Source organism: Leptodactylus fuscus, chromosome 7 (genome assembly GCF_031893055.1).
Source record: "Leptodactylus fuscus isolate aLepFus1 chromosome 7, aLepFus1.hap2, whole genome shotgun sequence".
Taxonomy (NCBI): domain Eukaryota; kingdom Metazoa; phylum Chordata; class Amphibia; order Anura; family Leptodactylidae; genus Leptodactylus; species Leptodactylus fuscus.
Window position 1 is genome coordinate 3,627,376 of NC_134271.1, and position 21,300 is coordinate 3,648,675.

General features: G+C 50.2%; 1 protein-coding gene across 1 annotated transcript in view; it reads left to right on the forward strand.

The window, feature by feature from the left end:
* The first annotated feature begins 1,451 nt into the window (after window positions 1-1,451).
* KCNQ1 (potassium voltage-gated channel subfamily Q member 1) overlaps window positions 1,452-21,300 on the forward strand; it is a 44,904-nt gene continuing 25,055 nt past the window's right edge. Inside the window, exon 1 of the mRNA XM_075280831.1 lies at window positions 1,452-1,971. Within this exon, the coding sequence (XP_075136932.1) occupies window positions 1,589-1,971 (383 nt within the window). The 5' untranslated portion in view covers window positions 1,452-1,588. The remainder of the gene's footprint in view (window positions 1,972-21,300) is intronic.

Genomic DNA, 21,300 nt, shown 5'->3' on the forward strand with positions numbered 1-21,300 from the left:
TCTCTGGACCAGAAGAAGGGAAATAAAAGCGCCAGTGACTGGACCACGAGTGTTTATGAAATTGTGTAAAAGGTTGCTGGTCGTGGTCAGTGTTTCCTAACAGTACAAGCCTGGAGATACAACCATCTACTGAGGTCTAACATGTACTAGAACATGTCGCACAATTTGGTGCAGTGAACCCTTTGCCTGTCTTTCCTTTTTGAGTGAATCCACAGAATTTGACCAAAAACCAGATGTTCCAGATTTTTGTGCATTTTACAGCAAGGTCAATAGTGAGACTGTGGTGTCGTAGAATTTGTTTTTGAAATTTTTTATTTTTTTCCTTGCTGAGACCTGCGTAGCTAAGAGAGCGCCACCTGTCCTGTATGTTGTGTCCTGTCTTGTGTGCGCGCTGCCCATCCTCCATGTTGTCTTGTCCTGTCTGCGCTGCTTGTCCTCTGCCTGTCGTGTATGTTCTGCCTGTCGTGTATGTTCTGCCTGTCTGCGTTGCCTGTCCCTTCTGCGTTGCCTGTCCCTTCTGCGTTGCCTGTCTGCTGCCTGTCCCATCTGCGCTGCCTGTCCCGCCTGCTTTGCCTGTCCCGTCTGTGCTGTCTGTCCTGCCTGCATTGCCAGTCCTGTCTGTGTTGCCTGTCTGCTGCCTGTCCCGTCTGTCCTGTCTGTGTTGCCTGTCTGCTGCCTGTCCCGTCTGTCCTGTCTGTGTTGCCTGTCCCGCCTGCATTGCCTGTCTGCCGCCTGTCCCGTCTGCGCTGCCTGTCCCGTATGTTTTGCCTGTCCCTTCTGCGTTGCCTGTCCCGTCTTCGCTGCCTGTCCCGTCTGCGCTGCTTGTCCCGCCTGCTTTGCCTGTCCCGTATGCGTTGCCTGTCCCGTCTGTGCTGTCTGTCCTGCCTGCATTGCCTGTCCTGTCTGTGTTGCCTGTCTGCTGCCTGTCCCCTCTGTCCTGTCTGTGTTGCCTGCATTGCCTGTCTGCCGCCTGTCCCGTCTGCGCTGCTTGTCCCGTCTGCGTTGCCTGTCTGTTGCCTGTCCCGTTTGCATTGCCTGTCCCGCCTGTGTTGCCTGTCCCGTCTGCGCTGCCTGTCCCGTCTGCGTTGCCTGTCTGCTGCCTGTCCCGTCTGCACTGTCTTTCCCGCATGTTTTGCCCGTCCTGTAAGTAGTGAGCGTGAGGTTCTTAGTCTCAGTGGAATGAGAAGCATTTCATCCCCTCCAGGAGGTTGTAGACCATAGACACTTGTTATAAGGGTAGGGTGAAAGTTCCTTCAGAAAGTGAAGAGAAGGTGATGTCTCCGGAGAGAGCGCAGCATTAAGGCTCACACCTCTAAGATCAACAAGTCTAATAGACCTGTAAGAGAGCTGTGGTTAGGAAGGAACGGAGCCCAAACCACTCCTCCACCCCAGCAGCGAGGAGTCACCGGGAGGACTGGAGTAGGCAGGACCTCGCACTCCTGTCTCTTACTAACTACATTTCTCTTCTTATTGCTTTCCAGCCACTTTCGAGCTGCCGGGGTAGAAGAAGAACTTGGAATGAAACACTTTTTTAAAAAACTTTCACAGTCGTGAAGAAAAATTCCTCCCTTTCCTTGCAATCTCTTCCATGTCCTCGTCATCTCCTCCGACCACAGACAAAAGGAACTGGAACGTCGGAGTCTTCCCATCGAGTCGAAACCTTCACAACAAGCCGAGTCCTCTGGAGATGAATGAAAATCTGAACACGCATTACGAACATATCCCTCTCCCTCAGGGGTTAAACAGCAATGGGCAGCAAGGTCAGGAACGCGCCACCACCACCACCTTTGAACTGAAACGTGATGTCCTGATTACTACGGAGACCCCGCGGCCGGCCATCAATCTGGACCCCCGAGTATCTATCTACAGCACCAGGCGACCTCTGCTCACCAGAACCAACATCCAGGGGAGAGTTTATAACTTTCTGGAGCGGCCGACGGGATGGAAGTGTTTTGTTTATCACTTTACAGTGTGAGTAGACGACGGTTCAGTCTTATACAACTTCTTGCACATGAATGGTTTTCTGTAATTTCGCAATTCTGCACCTTCTTGAGTGTGATCTGGTTGGACGAGGGAGATGGTGACGTCTTCAGACACTTGTATTTGTTGAGTAACTCGTTCTGGAGACTCCGCTCTTAGGTCCATGTAGGTTTCTTTAGGTCTTGGACTTGGAATAAGATTATTTTTAGAATTCTGCAATGATATTCCATGAACACGTCCTGACCGAACGGATATGACCTTTATTAGACACATAGTATAAGCTTGGGGTGACCAATAATCCCCAAAGTTTCTAAAATCGAAGGGGCATAACAAAAGTGACGTCACTAGTCCAGGCCGATGTTGTAAGTCCTTGAGTTGTTCTATTATTTTATCTATACCCTTTGCCACATAAGACGACACCGGTGACGGACGACATATGTTAGGTGAAGGCCCGGCCAAGAAACCTCTACACATTCAGTCGGTCTAGACCCCGGGTTGTCCTATATGGAATTTGGGTAGATTTATTATGTCTTGGCTTACAAGGCATAAAAAGTTGCAAATATTTAGCACAAATCGGGTGATTCCAGGGACACAACTCAGTGGAGGTTGCACATAATTTGTATACAAGGCGCACCATGTGCTGGCCATGGGGTAATGAAGGGGCACCAGTCACTATGTATCTCCACCATTATATATAATACGTATACATTTTGTTGCATTATCATCAATCTTTTTGTTATTTTGTGTACACACACAGGTGGCGCTAGGGCCGGCCACACACCAATGGCCTCTATTTACTTGCCTCCTTCCCCTAGGGACCCGGACTTACTTTCAACCAAAAATCTGGTCAATGTTTATTATCTTAATAATTATCAAACTGTCTCGTTGTACGGTAAATCTGGAATCTTGGTATTGATTGGTTTATATAGATGTCAGGGCAGGGGTCAGGGCGCATATACAGTCCATGGTTTGATGATATTGGATGGCTGATGGGATTGTTCATATAAATGATTCCGCCATCCTTATTAACACCTAAGATGCTGAATCACAGGGCAGTGACATCTCACATATTGTATAGGAAGGTTTAGGGATTAGTCTAAAGTTTCTTGGTTGTGAATAACCTCTCCGGGGACTTTGGGTGATGATGGGGGCTAATGCTGAGACTTCTTATCTATGAAGATCTAGACTAATTATGAGTTCATAATGATTTGGTGGTTGGCATGTAAAGATATTGTCCTACCATAACCACAGTCTAGGACAGGGATCGGGAACCTTGGCTCTCCAGCTGCTGTGAAACTACAACTCCCAGCATGCTCCATTCACTTCCATGGGAGTTCCAAGAACAGCAGAGACAGTATGCATGCTGGGAGTTGTAGTTTTGCAACAGCTGGAGTGCCAAGGATCCCTACCCCCTGTTTAGGTGATCGCTGGCACCAGTGTTAGACAGATGTTTCTTGTTTCCACCAGGTAAGATCATTTCTGGGGTCCATCCACCCACCAAGTCCTAGGAAATAAATCCTAATACCATTCAAGTTTGGGCGTCTTCTGCTGGATCATTGCTGATCTTTATGCCTGAGCCCACCTGAAAATCCACTGATGGACCAGTCCCATGTCCACTGAAATCTCTCCAATAAGAGAACAGGGGTCCTGTGTCCATGTATTATGATGGTAGCTGAGAGCGTCCATTGTCCATCTCCATTATTCTTCAGACATTGAATGGAGCGGCAGTGCCCATGTGCAACAAAGAACTCCTGTTGACATGACCATGGGGGTCCTATTGGAGAGACCCCCGGTAATCTGAGGCCCATCACCTAGTCTATTGCTAAGTTATACTTCTATAGCACGCTTCTCCTTGGGTCCTTGGCAACTAGAGCCAACCATGAGATCTATAGATGTTCCTTTCTAGAGACGGGCGAACTACCCAAGATTTGTTTAGTTTTGAGTGACTCTGGTCCCTGGTTCCTTTTCAGATATTCTCCTACTCTTGGTTCATGCTCAGACCCCAGAGTATAATAGGTGGAGGCCCAGGGGGGAAAAAATCCTACTCTCCTTGGCTCATTTTGGGCTTCCTCATGGCGTCCGGCACTCTGTGTCCTCAGTGATGTCACAGACCTGTGATTAGGGCACGAAGCGTGTCATGACGGGTGCATGACCTCATCAGGAGAGCGCCAGACTTCACGAGGAGGCCTAAAAGAGGTGAGAAGGTTTTTTTTATAAATTTTTTTCACCTCGCATGGGCCTGCACCTATTATATGGGGTCAGGAGAGCCTTCAAGGGGGGGATATTTTACCATGACACAGACGTAACCCAAGTGATTGACTGAACCATTGGGATATTGGGGTGGCTCGCACCCTAGCAGGGCGTCCATCTCTACTCTTCTCCACTCCGGACGACGTGCACTCCTGCGTTTTGTGTCTCCCGAAATGTTTGCTTTCCTGATTCCCATTCACTTGCTGTGTATTTTGTGATGTCAGGGCTTTTGTGTCTTCTCCTCTTCTAGTTTTATGTAAATAGATGTTTCATTGTGTAAGAAACATTGTGTAACTTCTCGTATTCCTTGTGTCGAACCTCAATTCTATAAGGGTGGAGCTCATTGTGATTCTTTTCTCTTTATTGTTCTCTTGGTTTCGCCTTACAAGGACTTGTGTTTTGTAGAAGGAGTTGTATTTTTTTAATGGCAGCCGCTTACCTTTGTTGTTACCTTTGCATGTGAATACTGATTGGAGCCGCCCATTGAGAACCCACGTAGCGTCCTACAGCAAAAATTGCAATGGTTTTGGAGATCACCGTGTGTTCGCTGTGCGTAATTTTTATTGGGTGGGATTCGCTAGAATCTTATCCATCTTGCAGTGACGCTATAGCGCTGTGCTTTTTTCATAGCGTTTCTACCGTGGACAAACCATGGAGTTTATGCCACATGGGGCCCTGACCTAAGACAGAGGGCACTTGCAGGTCATTCGATTGCCTTCTATCGGAAAATCCTTGGGCTGTATCCTGGGTTGTGTGCAAGAAGCCTTAAAAAATTTAAAGTGAATAAAAAAAAAAAAAAATGCAGATGTGAACTTGCCCTAATAGCTCCCATTTTCTTGATGGCCGGCACTGGCAGGACTGTAATAGTCACAGATAAATGACCCTTCGTGTAGGTTCACACACTGCAAATGGAAGAGGATCAGGCTCTGAAGGGTCCTTATGAGCGGAGTCTCTACCGCAGCAGAATCCGCGGCAAGATCCAGCAGGAAACTTAGTTTTTCAGCGCCCTGCTTTAATCTCTTCCTCCCATTAGTATATAGAAGAAGAATCTCCTGTACTGTCCATGTATATGCCATATCTGTGCCACGTGTCTCCTCCTGTACTGTCCGTGTCTGTGCCATGTATGTGCCACGTGTCTCCTCCTGTAATATGTGCCATGTCTGTGCCATGTGTCTCCTCCTGTACTGTCCGTGTCTGTGCCATGTAGGTGCACGTGTCTCCTCCTGTACTTTCCATGTATATGCCATGTCTGTGCCATGTGTCTCCTCCTGTACTGTCCATGTATGTGCCATGTCTGTGCCACGTGTCTCCTCCTGTACTGTCTGTGTCATGTCTGTGCCACGTGTTTCCTCCTGTACTATGTGCCATGACTGTGCCATGTGTCTCCTCCTGTACTGTCCGTGTCTGTGCCACGTGTCTCCTCCTGTACTGTCCATGTATATGCCATGTATGTGCCACGTGTCTCCTCCTGTACTATGTTCCATGTCTGTGCCACGTGTCTCCTCCTGTACTATGTGCCATGTCTGTGCCACGTGTCTCCTCCTGTACTATGTGCCATGTCTGTGCCACGTGTCTCCTCCAGTACTATGTGCCATGTATGTGCCACGTGTCTCCTCCTGTACTGTCCGTGTCTGTGCCACGTGTCCCTCCTGGATTCTTCTTGCTACATTGTATACATTGGGGGATTCTTTGTCCACAGACTCTGGAATATTAGAATATAAATCGTAACCTTTTCATTGTAAATTCTCCATTCTGAGTTGGTTTGTGCGCAGACTTGGCTGCCGGCTCTGGTTTCGTGTCATAAAGTTCCTTTTATGTACTTTCCATATAATTTAATTTTCTGCCTCGTTCTTCTTCCTGTTGGCATTTCCTGGTTGATGCCACTTTGTACAATATGAAAATGACCTGGAAAGGAAATCCAGCGCTCGAGTCCTGCTCACGTCTTCTCCTAGACAGCTGATGTGTCACAGCCTTAAAGGGATGGTCTCGTATGAGGCACATGGCAGGCTGACTGATTGGTGGGGGATGGAGGTCATGCTCAGTGGATGGGGTAGGCGCCATATTCCTTTCCTGAGGGACCTAATGGTTATTTGGTCCTCCGACCACCATTATGTCATGGACGACCCCCACTCATATACAGTGCATGGCTGGACACATTGACAAAGCAGAAATAATCCAGATCTTGGGACTCCTCATAGTCACCCTATAGCCACATAGTCGCCCCATATAGAAGACGGGGGCAACAATGGGCCGCGGGGCTGTCATTATCCTTCCAGGTTTCTGGATTCTTCTTGCTTTTATCACTTGTGTTAGGAAATGCGAGAACTTTATTAACAGGAAGACAATGGTTTCTTCCCTAATAGAATATGCCCTATGTACATGAAGCTCTGGCTGGGACTTGTAGTGTCTTCTCAGAACCAATGTAACTTACAGCCCCCTCCATTTTTAGATCTACTGGTGGGGTCTCTGGCAATGTTAAGGATAAGTTCTGTAGCAGAGCATGCTGGGAGTTGTAGTTTCCAGAGATTGAGTGATCTATAAAGGGGCAGTCCATGACGGATATTGATAGCTGTGACCTCTTCACTGCTTGCCAAGCACAGCGCCGTACATTGCATAGTGGTTGTGCATGGGATTACAGCTCAGCCCCATTGCATTTCAGGTTGTTTTGCTGTTCCCCGTAACGCCGCGCTGTGCCTGGCCCCTGGTCTTTGGGTGGTTTGGCCCTGTTTAGATGTTCTTTGCCTCTTGGGTTCCAGGCTGGTGATCTATTGTTGGCGTTGGCTTGGTGCGCTCTTTGTAGTGGCTGTTGCTAAGTCTCTCTGTAAATGAAGCCGTCTTACTCCTGTTTACACGGTCTTAATCTAATCCTCATATAAACTTTTCTTTAGCAGTTTATTTGTAAGACGCCAAATGAGTGCAAGAGCCTGTGACACTGCGGAGACGCACGGCGGTGACACCGAGGTTTATGTATCTGCTCGCCGGCCTGGATCATTGCTGTGCGAGAGAGTGCAATCATTCTCCATAGATAAAGGTGGTTCTAGACCAGGGGTAGGGAACGTCCGGCTCTCCAGATGTTGCAAAACTACAACTCCCAGCATGAATATGTGATCTGCTGTTCTTGGAACTCCTATGGAAGTGAATGGAGCATGCTGGGAGTTGTAGTTTCACAGCAGCTGGAGAGCCGAAGGTCCTGTAAGAAGGGGGTGAAAAGACCCCCAAATGGGACCTTCAGGTTCCTGTCATTGGATGCACTTGAAAGTCCCTGGGTCATATAGATGGAACCTGGAATACAAGGTAGACCTGAAGACCATGGTGCAGACCCTGATAGTGAATCCGCATCTCCCAACATGTCCTAATAGTCGATGGCTGCAGGTTACACATCACTGCAACATTTGGTTGGTGACCTCTAAAATCAGGAACGTATCGGGCTGCTTTGGGTTCCGATGGGATCGCTTTGCTATTTCTGGTGCACGATTGACTACAGTGGCTGAGTTATGGGGTCTCCAATATAATAGTGGAGCCAACCAATGGTTAAGGAGTTTCTTTCCACCATTGTTTCTCCAATTAAAGGGGTTGTCCCACAATCACAACTCCAGTGGGTAGGTGATAAGACGCTGGGCTCCCCAATCGTAAGAGCAGGGTCATTGGTGCTTCATTGGTTTCAACATTTTGTGCAAAACAAATGCACCTTTTCATGCCTTGTATTCCAGATAACTGTTACATAGGACATCATGGTGCAGGTTCGTTGTGCCTTGTACACCAAAGGTACAGGATGGAGCCAAAGGTTTGTAGCAGGGATCGGGAACCATCGGCTCTCCAGCTGCTGTGAAACTACAACTCCCAACATGCTCCATTCACTTCCATTGGAGTTGCAAGAACAGCAGAGCAAGTATGCATGCTGGGAGTTGTAGTTTTGCAACAGCTGGAGAGCCGTACGTTCCCTACCCCTGGTTTGTAGGGTGGCTATCAAGCTCCAGGGGAAATACTCCTATATAGTGGAGTTAACCCATTGTCTACCATTGGTCAGACGACTGCAGCTTGAGATCTTCGATCTACATAACAGAATTCTCATATTAAAGTCTTAGATTTCTTTTTTCCTCCTCTTTGCTGTACACAGTTGGTATTTCTAGTGTCTTGGATTTCGCTAATTCCCATCTTACAATAACAGATCAGATAACTCGATAACCTGTGATTTATGGTCATTAACAAAGGCTTGAGCTCAGTTTAGTAAATACACAGGGGAGAAATCTGAACCGCTGGCGACAAAACCAGACTGAGCGAAATATTCATCTGTCTTACCTGGTATCACTTACTGGGAGAATTGCCTGCCTTGTGTCTTACCCCTGTGTCTTACCCCTGTGTCTTACCCCTGTGTCTTACCCCTGTGTCTTGTGTCTGGTTATTCCTACCTGTAACGTATAATCGGGGTGCACTGCTTATATATTTACATGGTATTATTAGCTTTCCTTCCTATATCATGGCTGGATTTTGCATCGAGCACTGGATAGTATAGGTGCCTGCACTGGCTGACTCTTCCTGATCAGTTCGGCCTCTGGAATGCAATCTCAATGGTTTTTTCAGGGTCCAGATGCATGTCTCATACCAATGTCTTATCCCCAGAATAGCTCATTAGTATCTGATCTGTGGGGGTCCAGCACCCAGATCCTGCACAGTTCTGTTGTTCCAGTAGGCCTCGGGGTGCTGGTTGTTGCAGTAGTGCATGGGAAGCAGATCCTATTCAAGTAAAGGGAGCAGAGGGGCAATACCCCGGTGTAGCTGTAATACCCCGGCGTAGCTGTAATACCCCGGCGTAGCTGCAATACCCCGGTGTAGCTGCAATACCCCGGTGTAGCTGTAATACCCCGGCGTAGCTGTAATACCCCGGCGTAGCTGCAATACCCCGGCGTAGCTGCAATACCCCGGCGTAGCTGCAATACCCCGGCGTAGCTGCAATACCCCGGCGTAGCTGCAATACCCCGGCGTAGCTGCAATACCCCGGCGTAGCTGCAATACCCCGGCGTAGCTGCAATACCCCGGCGTAGCTGCAATACCCCGGCGTAGCTGCAATACCCCGGCGTAGCTGCAATACCCCGGCGTAGCTGCAATACCCCGGCGTAGCTGCAATACCCCGGCGTAGCTGCAATACCCCGGCGTAGCTGCAATACCCCGGCGTAGCTGCAATACCCCGGCGTAGCTGCAATACCCCGGCGTAGCTGCAATACCCCGGCGTAGCTGCAATACCCCGGCGTAGCTGCAATACCCCGGCGTAGCTGCAATACCCCGGCGTAGCTGCAATACCCCGGCGTAGCTGCAATACCCCGGCGTAGCTGCAATACCCCGGCGTAGCTGCAATACCCCGGCGTAGCTGCAATACCCCGGCGTAGCTGCAATACCCCGGCGTAGCTGTAATACCCCGGCGTAGCTGTAATACCCCGGCGTAGCTGTAATACCCCGGTGTAGCTGTAATACCCCGGTGTAGCTGTAATACCCCGGTGTAGCTGTAATACTCCAGTGTAGTTGCCCCAGGACCACTGCTATATAGTGCACGGAGTTGCATCTCTGCTCTTCTTACTCAAATACAATGGAACTGCTTCAGGCCTCCGGTCACTGCTAAGACCTGTGATTGGGCCCTGACAGTCACGTGGGGGGCAGGGCTGCTTTAACCATAGGGCAAATTCTATATCTGTACTGAGTCTTATGGTAGAGCCATATATATAATCCATGTGTGCGTATACATTTTTAGTAATATTGATGGTGAGGGGGCCTTATGTGGGACTAGTTAAGGGGAAATTAAATTATGGGGTGGAGGGTCCTATCCTATGAAAATGGCCTCCCGTAGAGGTGCTGTCGACATCATCACACTTTGCACTGCATCTTACATGAGGATGGGATTCATTAGATCAATGGGGGTCAAACCCGCTGACTTCTAATGTGTATGGGGGGACCTGGTGTAAGATTTTGCAGGAAGGAAGGGGGGGTGGGGAAGTGGTATTATTGGGTTTCTCCTTTTGCATTATCTTCCCCTGCACATAGATGCATGGACTTATTGCAGTCTCAGATCTTTCTTTCTTTCTTTTGTAAATAATTTTAGATATTTTTTTTTTTTTGCCCCTTTTTTTTCTCCCACCTTTTAGATACCTTGCCAATAACATATACATGTAATTCCTTTTGTTTCTGCGTCTGGGCCCGCATGGCCAGCTGTACAAGTTAAGGTCAGGTACTAGCAGCGCTCCCAGCTTCACCACCGAGGCCCTTTTATCTTGGTCAAGATTTCCTCCTGTCTAAATTTAGGCCGGGCGCGCATATTTTTCTCTGCTGCTTCTATATATTCTCTTTCACAGCCAAGAGAGGCATCTGCTCCAATTCCAAGGCAGATAGACGTTTATCACACTTCCTCCAAGTCTACACCCCCGACAATTTAGAACGTCACACATCTTGTTTTGGAACTTTTATCCGGAAAATCCTTCCATCCTTTAGGATTCAGGTTCCTTGATGTTTTAAAGGTCTATCACATATCCTACTCTCTCCGCTTCCAGGGTGTACACAATGGAGTCATCCTCCTTCCTATTGCATATCCTCGCTTCCCTTTGGCTCCTTCTCTTATGGCTTTTAGAATCAACTGCAAGCAAAAGTTTCCTTGGAAATGGATCCTGTAGTATTGGTGTCATCTAAGAAGTGATCAGCGGCGCCGGGAGGTGTCAGACTACGGGGCCATAGGGAAGAGAATTGCTTTGCAGAAAGCAAACTGTAAGATTTTACTGCAAATTGTGCCAAGACTTGTATCTTTGACTGTATCGAAACGTTTCAATTGAAGGGGCGTGGCTAAAAAGTCAGAATTTTTATTCTCTTAGTGTGCTGTATATGTGTGCCAGAGAAGGTTGTCCAACATGGTTAGTAAGTTGCTGCAAATATATCATTGCAAACAGAAATGTCCTAAAATTCAGACTGAAAAGGGGGCAGAGTTTGCACAAAATGGGGGGTTTCTTGTCATTTTAAGGACCCGTCACCGACTCCAACTCATTGCATTCTTCTATAGGTGCCGCTTTACTGATGTTTATTGCACCCACCGTTCCTGAGCAATTTGCTACTGTCAGTTGGGAGAGCCCTGTGCGTCTACTCAAGTCTAGGACCGCCCACTTGACATTAGCATATTAGATTTAGGCAGTACCCGCACCAGTCGTTGCATTACTGCAATATAATAACAAGGTGACGTTTCTTGGCCTTGTAAATATTTTTCTGCAAAAACAATAGGAAGAGACGTCTAAATCCAGGGGCAGCGACGGCGATGAGTCCGCGACACTCCGGGCCGGGGCCCTGCAGGACATGAAGGCTTCCTGCTCTGTGATCAGCGACACCTCGGCCATAATTGCAGGATATCCTCCACCAATCAGGCGGCAGGGACGGGGGGTTTCGTTGCGCCTGTATACATTTCACTTATCGCTCATCTTCTTTGCGTGGCCTTTGATTTGGCCATTATGCTAATTGGTTTGGTCTGTGCCTATAGCCGTCCCCGTGCTTGCACTTAGTGTTTGTCTCCTCCATCCTAAAAGAATTTTGTTATTTTGTCCCTATTTTTAGACCACAAATCGCATGTAAGAAACCCGTAAACATGACTAAATATGTACATAGGGAGCGAGGCGATGTAAAGGGCGGACAAAGTGTCCTAAATACGTTCCCTTATATGTTTGCCTAACGCTCATTGGATACAAAGTATAAAAATAGTTTAGAACTCGACCTTTGACCTTTCCAGTGTATCAGCTTCTGCCTAATCCGAGGTGTCATGTGACGTTGCGGCGGTTTACAGTCACGGCAAGGCGAATCGCATCCTCACCTTGCGGAAAAATACATGCATTGACACAATGTGATTTCCAAAAACTTTGCAGTTTTGCATGGCATTGATACCTATGGAAACGTCAGTGGTTTCCCTAGAAGTATAATGGAAGCAGAAAGTCCACAGAGTAAACTTTTTGTGAAAAAACACGGTGTTGCCGTTGCGTTCTTTTCTGTTGCGGCCCGCTAGGTGGGGACTTAGACGCCCCTGGCTAGCAGCTGATGTCCACTGATGGGACTGAGGTCTATGGTCCACTTTAGACTCGGTCACGTGACGCGAGGATTGATAAGACCCCGGATATTTCTCTGTGTATCGTGTGTAACTCCCCTTCGCTGAGGCCTGTCTCACATTGAGGAGTGTTTCGGCATGTTGCGTTCCTGGCTTTCCTTGGCCTTGGCGTTACTTTCCCTCCTGCCTGTTTATAAGCTCCTTAAACAAAGTGTAATTGTTTTGCTCCTTGTGTATGTAATAAGTAACACTTACAGTCAGATCCTGTTACACTGCGCAGGGCTGCGCGCCGCTACCTAGACCGCATTCCTGTAGGATTTGGGGACACGCGCTCACGTACCGGGACTATAAGAGCTGTCAAGTTTTTGGATTTTTGTTTTTCCATGACGTTCCATAAGATAAGATTGACCCCCATGTTCCAACTCTGTTTTGGGGTGATGCTCTGTTCATAGTGTCCTAGTTACCATCGACAAGTGTTCAGTTGGATCTCGATGATTCCCATTGACCTACTGGAACCCTTTAGGTTACTTTTGGAGTTCTAATCTATTTGGCAGTAAAAATCGTTCCACACATTGCAATGTTTTTGCCATCAAATATTCTGGAACTCCTGGAAACAGGAACGTAGCAAATTTACTGGGCCCTGGAGCCTCAGGGGGCCCAAAGAGGAAGAGGATCCTCATTATTTATTCTGCCCTGGAGCTTCATGTTATATCCGTGGATGGAAAACCGTGCAATGCAAGTGCGGGCAGAGCAGTAATAATCCGGGTTATACTATCAGGTCGCCCTATGTAACAGCAGCAAGAGATGGGGACAGGTCTGCTCTCCTATTAGCTAAAATTGCAAAGCTTCCCATCTCCTAGTGATTGGTGGTCTGTGGTATATGCAGATGGGTGGATGGGGAAGGGAGCATTTTCCTCATCAGTACACGACCAGATGCTTTGCAGCAACTATGGCTGTGACTCCTGAACAGGTCACCCTGCAACTAACGGAGGTGAATGCAAATGTAGTGCAGCCCCGGGAGCGCTGTGTCTGCAACCTCTAGTTGCAAAAAGATTGGGCAGTGGTTTATTGATTTACTAGTAGTTGCAGGATCCTCAGTGTCAGTGAGTGAAGGAGTTGCAGGGCGACGAGGCAGAAGTTGTCACCGAAGACGCCGTGTACCCCCAGCCCGATAGGAGAGCAGATCTGTCCCCATATTATTGAACGCTGATATTCCAGGCCTTGGGCATTTGTCCAGGTGACCTTGTGCTCTATCCAGACCTATCTAAAGATGTCCCCTCTAGATCTCAGGAAGAATCCGATACCTGAGCCTGTGAACTCGCTCCTTGTCCTCAGCAAGTCTCATCCTGGTGGTTCCTGTTTTACGAGTTGGTTTTGGAAGACGTTGAGATTCTATATAAAGTTGGCGAAGGTGAAGCCGCTGTCTTGGCCAAGTCGGGCTGAATTTACAGTTTCGTATAAAGTCACTTTCTGTAAAGGCACAATGAGCCCTCAGAAGGAGACGTCCTGATGTAAGACGTTGCGGAGACTTCTTGAATGGAGTCCAGTCATCTGCACTTTTATCAAGGTTATCTCTCGTGCAAATAAATCCTGTAATTAAAATCACTGCTTGAATGTAACCTACAAGACTTGTCAAGGAGATTCCGGTTAACCCAATGCTTGCCAAGAGAAAGCCTCGGAAATGATTCAGTCCAGGAATGTGCAAATGTTTCTGGTCACTTTGCACAACCTGCCGGGGCTGCAACGATGCACTGACGTAACAGATATCAAAAAGATCAAATCCCTTTAGTGCTAGATTTATTTATATTCAATTTTACTTCTCCTTGAGGCTCATTCCAGAGCTCTGAGAAAGTCTGCAATACTGTGCAAAAGTTTTAGGCAGACTTGATCCAGCCACCACAGATTTATCCTTGATCCTCAACATCATCCAGTCTGTCTGAGATGATATGGAGAGCCAGACGGATTGGAGCAAGCAACAACCACAGCAGATCTAGCCTTGGTTCTCCAAGATGGCGGCGGGAACAACCTCCCTGCGGGAAAAACTGATGGAAGGCAAAGGGCAAAGGTCACACCAAATATTGATGAAATTTACATTTCTCTCTCCTTCATTCCATTCATTTTGCTAATTGGCAAAATAATCTATTAACCCTTTGATTTTTGAAAGCTTTCTTACTGCGCTGCATCCCCCCCCCCCATGCCTGCCTAAAACTTTTGCACAGTACTGTATATTTGATGTCTGATCATTTTCAGTTTGGTGCAGCCCAAAAAACCTCCAAACCTTATATTTTTGTTCTGATGTATAAATTCGGTGCAAATCACAAGCGAACCACTAAAATCAATGAAAACCTCTCGGGGGAAGGGGGGGGGGGATATTTATTTATTTTTTCTTTTTTTTTTTCTTTCTTGCTACAATGTATTTGCTCTTTAGCATTTGACGGTTGTCGGAGGACACGGCGCATAGTTTTCAGGGGCGAATGATGGAAATAGCTGGAAACTTTTGATAAGGTTCCAAGAAATGTTGAGATTCCCCCGTCCGTGAAGGTTAAAGGACAATTTGATAGGATGAAAATTCTACATCACAGGACAAGGTGGGAATGGGAAGTTGCGATAAGAAATGGCAAAGGGCAAGGCTATCAACGTGAAAGAGGGCAGATATGCCAGGCCGACCTCAACGGTTCGCCTTCAAGTTTTTCCAGCAGAAGCGGCTCGGACAAGGCCGCGGCCGGCAAAGTATTCTAGAAGTTCTTACTAGTATATTGTCATACAAGGCCTAAATAATATGGAGACGCTCTCCTGACTGGCCCTCTACTCTAGTTTATCAGTGTCCCTCGGGTTGGCGGACCCCTATGTATGATGTCTATGAAGACCCTAATAGGACAATGCAGAACGATATACAATCCCCACTACAGTCCTGAGCAATATCTTCAGCAGTTCGTCTCTCTATTGGATTCCTCTGCAACAATGTTCGTAGACCTGTAACCAAATATAATCTGAGACATCTTGACTTGCAGTCTAGTCCTGTAGACCTTGGTTGGTGCCATATTGTGCTTCTATGAGGTGTAACCGAGCTGGGCCTAAGACTTTCGCTTCCAATTTTACCCCATTACATTGAAAGGAGTAAAATTTGTAGTGAAAATTAAAATTTGTAGTGAAAATTTGCTTCAGAAATTGACCTTGTGCAGGTCAGAAGAATCACACCTGAGGTCCGTCCACCTGCCCCGTGATGCAGGAATGGACCAGATCTGCAGCGTTTCCTCCCTCTTTAGTGCTGCTGAAGACTTGGAAGTGGGTGAAACTTTTTCTTATACTTTGTGAATAATGGTTTATAAGAAGTAAAGTTACTCAAGATTCCGATTTGTTTTTTTGTTTCAATTCCTTAATTTTTGAGATCTTCATATTAAAGGAACTGAAAATGGATACATCAGACTGTCAATGTATATTGGCCTATTGCTCACAGCTGGGGACTTGCTACAATTGTATCCAGTCTAGTATTCTGGTGTTGGCTTCCTGGAGACGAATGCGAAGAGCAGTAAAAATGTTTTTAGGTGAGGCAAGGCCTCTTTTAGTGATGTGGGCAAGCCACTGTGTTGGGCAAGCAAATGTGCTGGGCAAGCCACTGTGTTGGGCAAGCAAATGTGCTGGGCAAGCCAATGTGTTGGGTAAGCCACTGTGTTGGGCAAGCCAATGTGCTGGGGATGCCAATGTGTTGGGTAAGCCACTGTGTTGGGCAAGCCAATGTGCTGGGGATGCCACTGTGTTGGGCAAGCGAATGTATTGGGTAAGCCACTGTGTTGGGCAAGCCACTGTGTTGGACAAGCGAATGTGTTGGGTAAGTCACTGTGCCGGGCAAGCCAATGTGTTGGGCAAGCCACTGTGCTATCCTCACTTGTTTCTGAGTTCAGACTGGAAGTGCCTACATCATATGTAACATGAGAGGGAGCCCGGCCGATGTAGGGACATTGCACCCGGCCAGAGAGGCTCGTCCACAGTTATAGGACTATGGGACATCATCCTTGTTTTCTCTGCAGCCTCTTGGAAGTTCTCAGAGAGTTTTCCTTTGTCCTCCAGGCTGATGCATAAGAGCTGTTGGTCTGACTATTTCACTGTTGTCTGTCAGGCCTTGCTATAGGACATGTTGGACAATATATAATAAGAGTCTCCATTCCCAGAAGTTCCAATCTCTGTAACCACGATGGTGCTCGGTGCAGTCATTGCTTCCTTCAATGCCTCCTTCTAACTTCAAAGCTAATCTCTCCCTAATATTTAGCTTGGTGCGGGCTGTATTACTGTATTATCTGCGCAGCTTGTCCCTCTCAGCTGTCAGTATACACAATATACAAATGAATGGCTTAGATTGTGGCCGCGTCTGTTCCAAGCTCCGCTGTAGAGCGCCTGCCATTGGAAGTGTTGGAATGTCTCTCGCTCACGTTGTCCTTGTGGTTTTCATTGGGTGTCTTTTTCCAAATGATTTTCCTGTCAACAGCGAAGTCCCTGGACAAATGGCGAATGGGAATACAGAAGCGGTTATCAGCCCGAGCGCAAGAAAAACAATGTCATTAAAATGCTGCGGGATTGGCCGCCGCGTACAAGTTTTCCAGGCGAGACGAGGCCGCCTTTCATGTCCGACTCGGTTTATCTGAGTTTGGGTTCAAGTTATAAAATGAAACCTAAGTTCTATCTAATTGTATCTGGAATTCAGTAGCCTGTATGTGTGGATATAGATGTATATTCGTCTATAGCAGGACTGGTAAACAATGTTTTATGTATTTACGAGGATCTGGCGCCATATAATGGTTAATCCCCTCCCCCTCCTCCTTGTGTGGACATGTGCATGTATTCCTGGGTTCTTGTATTTGTTGGTGTCCCCACCGGGGCCCCTGTATTTATGCCCCTACTTGCATTGCGCGCCTGTTCCACACTATTGCAGTTCCGTAGTCTGGGGACTGTATTATATACCCGCTGGGCAGGAGAAGGTCTTGTCGGCCATACAGTAGAAATCGAACAATCAAAGGTTGGGGGTTGACACTGGGCAGGAAGAGGCAATGCTGAAAATTTAGCCCATCGAGGCCCGGTCTCCTTCATTGCACACATTTCCCTTTCAGACCAGCATCAATCTGCAATTTCTCATTCCAATTGAATCCACCCCTGGCTTTGGCTGAGAAACTGCTGCAAAATCTGCAAACTCCCCCCCCCCCCCCAACATGTGTTTAGCCTCAGGGTGGGGCGAATAACCTCGTCCCTGGTGGGCTAGAGTAGTTTGGTGGAACAGCTGGACTAATGGGGGTGATATCTATGTATTATGGGAAACCCATTGTGTGTGTGAGCAGAGAAGGACAGTTGTGGGCCCCCCTCCTGCACATGGCCCCCCCTCCTGCACATGGCCCCCCCTCCTGCACATGGGCCCCCTCTCCTGCACATGGGCCCCCATGGGCCCCCTCTCCTGCACATGGGCCCCCTCTCCTGCACATGGGCCCCCTCTCCTGCACATGGGCCCCCCTCCTGCACATGGGCCCCCCTTCTGCACATGGGCCCCCCTCCTGCACATGGGCCCCCCTCCTGCACATGGACCCCCCTCCTGCACATGGACCCCCCTCCTGCACATGGCCCCCCTCCTGCACATGGGCCCCCCTCCTGCACATGGGCCCCCCTCCTGCACATGGCCCCCCTCCTGCACATGGCCCCCCTCCTGCACATGGGCCCCCCTCCTGCACATGGGCCCCCTCTCCTGCACATGGGCCCCCCTCCTGCACATGGGCCCCCCTCCTGCACATGGGCCCCCCTCCTGCACATGGGCCCCCCTCCTGCACATGGGCCCCCCTCCTGCACATGGGCCCCCCTCCTGCACATGGGCCCCCCTCCTGCACATGGGCCCCCCTCCTGCACATGGGCCCCCCTCCTGCACATGGGCCCCCCTCCTGCACATGGGCCCCCCTCCTGCACATGGGCCCCCCTCCTGCACATGGGCCCCCCTCCTGCACATGGGCCCCCCTCCTGCACATGGGCCCCCCTCCTGCACATGGGCCCCCCTCCTGCACATGGGCCCCCCTCCTGCACATGGGCCCCCCTCCTGCACATGGGCCCCCCTCCTGCACATGGGCCCCCCTCCTGCACATGGCCCCCCTCCTGCACATGGGCCCCCCTCCTGCACATGGGCCCCCCTCCTGCACATGGGCCCCCCTCCTGCACATGGGCCCCCCTCCTGCACATAGCCCCCCGCCCTGCACATGGGCCCCCCTCCTGCACATGGCCCCCCCTCCTGCACATGGGCCCTCTCCTGCACATGGCCCCCCTCCTGCACATGGCCCCCCCTCCTGCACATGGCCCCCCCTCCTGCACATGGCCCCCCCTCCTGCACATGGGCCCCCCTCCTGCACATGGCCCCCGCCCTGCACATGGCCCCCCTCCTGCACATGGCCCCCCCTCCTGCACATGGGCCCTCTCCTGCACATGGCCCCCCTCCTGCACATGGCCCCCCCTCCTGCACATGGCCCCCCCTCCTGCACATGGCCCCCCCTCCTGCACATGGCCCCCCCCTCCTGCACATGGGCCCCCCTCCTGCACATGGCCCCCCTCCTGCACATGGGCCCCCGCCTTGCACATGGCCCCCCTCCTGCACATGGGCCCCCCTCCTGCACATGGCCCCCCCTCCTGCACATGGCCCCCCCTCCTGCACATGGCCCCCCCTCCTGCACATGGCCCCCCCTCCTGCACATGGGCCCCCCTCCTGCACATGGGCCCCCCTCCTGCACATGGCCCCCCCTCCTGCACATGGCCCCCCCTCCTGCACATGGCCCCCCCTCCTGCACATGGCCCCCCCTCCTGCACATGGCCCCCCCTCCTGCACATGGGCCCCCCTCCTGCACATGGCCCCCCTCCTGCACATGGGCCCCCGCCTTGCACATGGCCCCCCTCCTGCACATGGGCCCCCCTCCTGCACATGGCCCCCCCTCCTGCACATGGCCCCCCCTCCTGCACATGGCCCCCCCTCCTGCACATGGCCCCCCCTCCTGCACATGGGCCCCCCTCCTGCACATGGCCCCCCTCCTGCACATGGCCCCCCCTCCTGCACATGGCCCCCCTCCTGCACATGGCCCCCCTCCTGCACATGGCCCCCCTCCTGCACATGGCCCCCCTCCTGCACATGGCCCCCCCTCCTGCACATGGGCCCTCTCCTGCACATGGGCCCCCCTCCTGCACATGGGCCCCCCTCCTGCACATGGGCCCCCGCCTTGCACATGGCCCCCCCCTCCTGCACATGGCCCCCCTCCTGCACATGGGCCCCCCTCCTGCACATGGCCCCCCCTCCTGCACATGGCCCCCCCTCCTGCACATGGCCCCCCCTCCTGCACATGGGCCCCCCTCCTGCACATGGGCCCCCCTCCTGCACATGGCCCCCGCCTTGCACATGGCCCCCCCTCCTGCACATGGGCCCCCCTCCTGCACATGGGCCCTCTCCTGCACATGGCCCCCCTCCTGCACATGGCCCCCCCTCCTGCACATGGGCCCCCCTCCTGCACATGGGCCCCCCTCCTGCACATGGGCCCCCTCCTGCACATGGGCCCCCCTCCTGCACATGGGCCCCCTCCTGCACATGGCCCCCCTCCTGCACATGGCCCCCCCTCCTGCACATGGCCCCCCCTCCTGCACATGGCCCCCCCTCCTGCACATGGCCCTCGCCTTGCACATGGCCCCCCCTCCTGCACATGGCCCCCCCTCCTGCACATGGGCCCCCCTCCTGCACATGGCCCCCCCTCCTGCACATGGCCCCCGCCTTGCACATGGCCCCCCCTCCTGCACATGGCCCCCCCTCCTGCACATGGGCTCCCTCCTGCTCAGGGGCCTTGCACTGGCTTTATATTGCAGTCGCCTTACTGTAACTCATCATTTTTAGACTTTTGATGAATTCTATACTAGGGCAAATCACACAAACTGCCCAGCACAGATACATTCACATGTTGGTCAGGTGATAGGTTCAGGTGTAGCCTTAATATTGGGTGGCTGGAGCTTCAATCTACTCTGTGGAACTTGATGCTGTTTTTGAGGCTGATTCTGTCCTGAATCTGCTTCCTATTGAATAACAAAGACACTAAAAAGTAACTTTCATTTTTCGTATTTCATGCTGTACCCCCTCCCCCCCCCCCCAAAAAAAAAGAACAAAAAGCACTATTTTGCCCCCCTCTGTGTAATGGGGGCCTATAGGTGTGTAATGTATGTGCCGGGAGCTTTCCTAGTGTATCTGGTAAGTGAACACTATCAAGGTGTCTAAGATGTCGCCCCCCAATGGTAATGCAGTGCAGGTAGTGTAAGAAGCCATCACAACAGATTACAACATCCCACAACCCTGTGTCACTTGCCGTCCTATAGACAGAACAGTGTTGTAAGTGGGAACAGAGAAGTGGCCGAGGAGCTCGGGGTGTTTATTTTCGGCTTTGCAGTTTTATGGCTCTTCTATACGAGTTTCCGTCTTGAACAGAGTCTGATTGTTACTTGCGCCTGTCGTATGTATCCCATACAGTAATTTAGTGTTACACGCTGTAACGGTTCCTTATGTGTTACATTCCTTTAGGGCTCCGGTAAATGTTTTCCACATATTTTAGGTGTGTGATCACATTTGGGGGCCATTACTGGGGTTCCTGGACTGATATTTGTGTTCTAGGTGTCCCCTCCAACACTTTGTATCCTATACAGCTCCGTATAGAACGTGTAGATACAATGTACGTGTAGACAAGCAGATGTCTCCAGTGTCCTGATATTACAGGGATTGTTGCTCGGCTGTTTTGTGTATTGTCTTGGATGTGACATGTAAAGTAAAAGAAATCTGATCATCTCCTAATTGTCCAGACGTCACTACGTGATTGGGATGGGAGAAGATCTGTAACCAAAGCCAGACGTTCTGATGTAAGTTTGGACGGGAGACGACGGGTTTGACCTTTTTTATTTTATGTGTAATAGCAAAAAAACGTAGTGAAGTCACAAACCCTGAAAGGAACGTTCTGGTGGAGACCGACCTG